The 3,805-nt window shown below is 55.0% G+C and overlaps 1 protein-coding gene across 1 annotated transcript; it reads right to left on the bottom strand.

Annotated features, from left to right (window-relative positions):
- Positions 1–359: 359 nt before the first annotated feature.
- SOX2 (SRY-box transcription factor 2) lies at positions 360–3,282 on the bottom strand. Its single transcript, XM_070753691.1, has one exon. It carries the CDS (start codon positions 2,399–2,401, stop codon positions 1,409–1,411), a length of 993 nt encoding a protein of 330 aa, XP_070609792.1. The 5' UTR covers positions 2,402–3,282; the 3' UTR covers positions 360–1,408.
- Positions 3,283–3,805: the final 523 nt, after the last annotated feature.

Raw genomic sequence — 3,805 nt, 5'->3', positions numbered from 1 at the left:
TGTGTGTTCATACCTACACACGTATGTATATATAAATATATGAAGGACTGTTGCCAGACTGATTTCAGATAATACACAGTTTTAAAAGAGTTTTAAAAGTACAACTACTGGAAATGAGAAGAGGGGGGTAATAAAAGAACTTAAAAATGCCATCACAATAAATTTACAGAAATATTACAAACCATAAGAAAATATTTCAAACACAGTTTTAGGTTGCTCTTGTGTTGTCCTTTTAGCCAAACAGGATAAAGTTTGGAAAACAAAAAAGGCTATTTTAAATTAACAAAAGTATATGACCCTGCAAGGCAAGGCTTGTTTGCTTTTAACAATGTGTAAAAAAAAATATTACTACACCCTAAACTGTTGCCCTTTGTTTAATTAAAAATAAAAACAAAACACTTCAGTGGTATGCAATTACTTATTCTATTTTTTTTTTGCCGTTTGTACAATTTTGCTAAAGCAATTAAAAGGCCCAGATTTTTTAAAAGTAAAATTCACCTCTTTATTTTGTGTGTGCGCCTTGCTCCTACGAATTCATTTGCAATCGCTCCAGCGTCGTTAGCAGATTTTGGTGGTCTTTTAAAAAATAATTGGCAAACGCTTAAGGTTTCCCTTCCCCCTCCCACCGCTCTGACTCTCTCTTTTAATATAAACAAAGAACTTTTTTTTTCCGATTGCCATGTTTTTGTTTCGATAAATACTGTACAAAAAGTTGCTTGCAAATATTAAAACATTTCCCATCCCCCGTTCCCTGGGTCTATTTCCCCCTCTTCCTCTTTCCTAGGTCTCTTTCTAAAAAAAAAGAAAGAATATGGTTTAAAAATTTGAATTTAAAAAAACTTTGCAAAGTACTGCGGGGGGGGGGAGGATAAGAGAAGAGAAATTTGGTGGGGGGGCTTTAAAACAAGTAGAGTGCAGTTGATCCCTCTCCAAGCGGAGAGGATTTGGGGGGTTGGGGGGTGGGAAAAAGTTCCTGTACAAGTTCCTGCTCGGGTTATTAATATTAATATCAATATTATTATTATTATCATTATTAATAGGTGGCGGTTTTGTTTCTTTTTCCCTTTCTGGTTTTGCTTTGCTTTTAAAAGGTCGTACGCGATCTGCTTTTTCCCCTACCCTAGTTATTTCTCTGTACAAAAATAGTGCCAGCCCGCTCCCTCTACTCCCCCCCATACACCCCCCAATCCTCACCGCCGCCGCCCCCCCCACCTCCCCCCAGAAAAAGGAGAGGAAGAAGAGGGCGTGTGAGTGAGGAGGGAGGGGGAGGCAGAAGAGTCCAACACGGCTAAGAAAAAGTTTGTCTTCTTCCACGGTTGGAGGGGGGGCTGTTTCCTCGCTCTCTTTCCTGCCGAGCCCCCCCTTCTTCCTCCTCTTCCTCCTCTCCCGCTCCCCCCCCTCTCGGGTCTTACATGTGGGACAGAGGCAACGTGCCGTTTATCGCCGCTCCGGGCACCGGGGCGTTCTGGTAATGTTGGGCCATATGCAGTCTGCTCGGGGGGCCCGGTTCGGCCACGTCGGAGCCGGGCAGGTACATGCTGATCATATCCCGGAGATCTCCGCCTTGGCACGGAGCCCTGGCGTGGGACGAGGAGGTGACGACGGGCGGGCTGGCGCTGGATTCCGTCTTGACTCCCGAGCCCATGGTGCTGAGCGGGCCCATGGAGGCCGTCTGGGCGGCTTGCTGCTGGGCGTAGGACATGGCGCCGTAGGCGGTGGGCGAGCCGTTCATGTAGCTCTGCGAGCCGGCCATGGAGTTGTACTGCAGGGCGCTCACGTCGTAACGGTGCATGGGCTGCATCTGAGCGGCGGCGGCGGCTGCTGCGGCGGCGGCGGCAGCGTTGTGGGCGTTGAGCCCCACCGGGTGCTGGGGGTAGCCCAGCTGGTCCTGCATCATGCCGTAGCCGCCGTTGGCCCAGCCGTTCATGTGAGCGTAGCCGTCCATGCGCTGGTTGACCCCGCCGGCCGAGCCCAGAGGAGCCCCGACGCCGGGGCCCATGGAGTTGGCTCCGGGCGCCAGGAGCCCCCCGGGCAGCGTGTACTTATCCTTCTTCATCAGGGTCTTGGTTTTCCGACGGGGCCTGTATTTGTAATCCGGGTGTTCCTTCATGTGCAGGGCGCGCAGCCGCTTGGCCTCGTCGATGAAGGGCCGCTTCTCGGCCTCGGAAAGCAGCTTCCACTCGGCGCCCAGGCGCTTGCTGATCTCCGAGTTGTGCATCTTAGGGTTCTCCTGCGCCATCTTCCGCCGCTGGCCCCGGGACCAGACCATGAAAGCGTTCATGGGTCTTTTGACCCGGTCGGGGCTGTTCTTTTGGCTGTTGGCGCCCCCGGCGTTGCTGTTGGCCCCCGGCGTCGCCTGCGGGGCGGGAGGCTTCAGGTCGCTTTCCATCATGTTGTACATTCGGGCGGTTGTTGTTGTGTTGAGTTGTGTTGAGTTGGGGTGTTTTTTTTCGCCCGCAAGCAGCGGCGGCGAGGCTCGAACCGGCAAAGCCCGGGAAAACGGGCGCTTTAGAAGCGACGGGAGCTCATGGGTGGAGGGTGGGGGGGCGGCGGAGAAGTCCGACGGCCGCTGGCTTTGCCCCTCCCGGTCGGAATCCAAGCAACAGCAACGGCAGCAACAACAAGGGGAAACTCTCCCCCCCACCCCTCTTGCTCGCCGGCCAAGCCAAGCCAGCTGCGAGGAGCCTCCGTGGAAGTCAGCAGCAAAAGCGGCCCGCTCTCCCTCCCAGCACCGAAAAAACTCCGCCGAGGAGGGGAGATCGCGGCGCCGGGATCGCCTTCAACCGGCCGGCGACAGCAAGCAGCAAGATCGACGACTGCAGCCTTCGGACGGGTTACTCGCGGCGCTTCATAACAAAGGAGGCGGGATTCGAACCTTCTCCGCGGAGGGAAACTTCTTCCAGGACCTTCCGGCGTCTTCCTTCCTTCCTTCCTTCCTTCCTTCCTTCCTTCCTTCCTTCCTTGCGGCGGGCTCTGCTCGCCCCCTTTCTCCCCCCCTCCCTCCCTCCCCCTTACTCGCCGGTGCTCGGAGTCTTAAGGAATCGGCCCCGGATCCTTGTTGCCCCCCCTCCCTCCCGTCCTTCTCTTGCAGGGCTTTGTCGTGCTGGCCCCCCCACCCCACCCCCCGCCAAACACTCTCCCTTTCCCCCTGCTTTCTCTTTCTTTCTTTCTCTCTTTCTTTCTTTTTCTTTCTTTCTTTCTTTCTCTCTCTCTCCCTTTCTCTCTCCCTGCCTTGACAACTCCGGATACTTTTTTGAACAAGTTAATAGACAACCCATCCATGTGATGGGGGGCTTGTCAGGGAATAAATGCCTCCGCCCCGGCCAATCAGCGCGCTCCGGCTCCCTTCCACTGAGGACAAGTCTCCCCGGCGGAGTTTTGCATGAAAGGGGGCGGGGCTTTCGCCCCCTCCCCCCCTCAGCCCGCGCGCGCCCGCGCCCAGCCAGTCCGCCGGCTCGGCTCGGCTCGGCTTCGTGGTGGTGGGAATGGGGAGGGGAGGGGGCATTGGCAGGAGGGAGGGGCGGGCCTCGGAGGAGGCGAGAGCGCTCTCTCCCTATCCCCCCCCACGCGGGCCCCCTCGGAGCGCCTCTGGCGAGCAACAGGTCACACACGCCTCGCGGAGGAAGTGTGTAAACAGCGTTGTTGCTACAATTTTTTTTCCTTAAGAAAAAAAAAAGCAAAAAACAAACGCGCCCCCTCCGAGGAAGGCCAGCTCGGCTGCAAAATTGTTGGGCGCCTTGCAAGAAAGAAGGAAAGAAAAAGGAAGGGAGGGAGAGTGGGAGGGAGGGAGGGAGGAAGGAAGGGA

Source organism: Erythrolamprus reginae, chromosome 5, assembly GCF_031021105.1.
Source record: "Erythrolamprus reginae isolate rEryReg1 chromosome 5, rEryReg1.hap1, whole genome shotgun sequence".
NCBI classification, from domain to species: Eukaryota; Metazoa; Chordata; class Lepidosauria; order Squamata; family Dipsadidae; genus Erythrolamprus; species Erythrolamprus reginae.
This window is presented reverse-complemented; position numbering and strand designations above follow the sequence as displayed.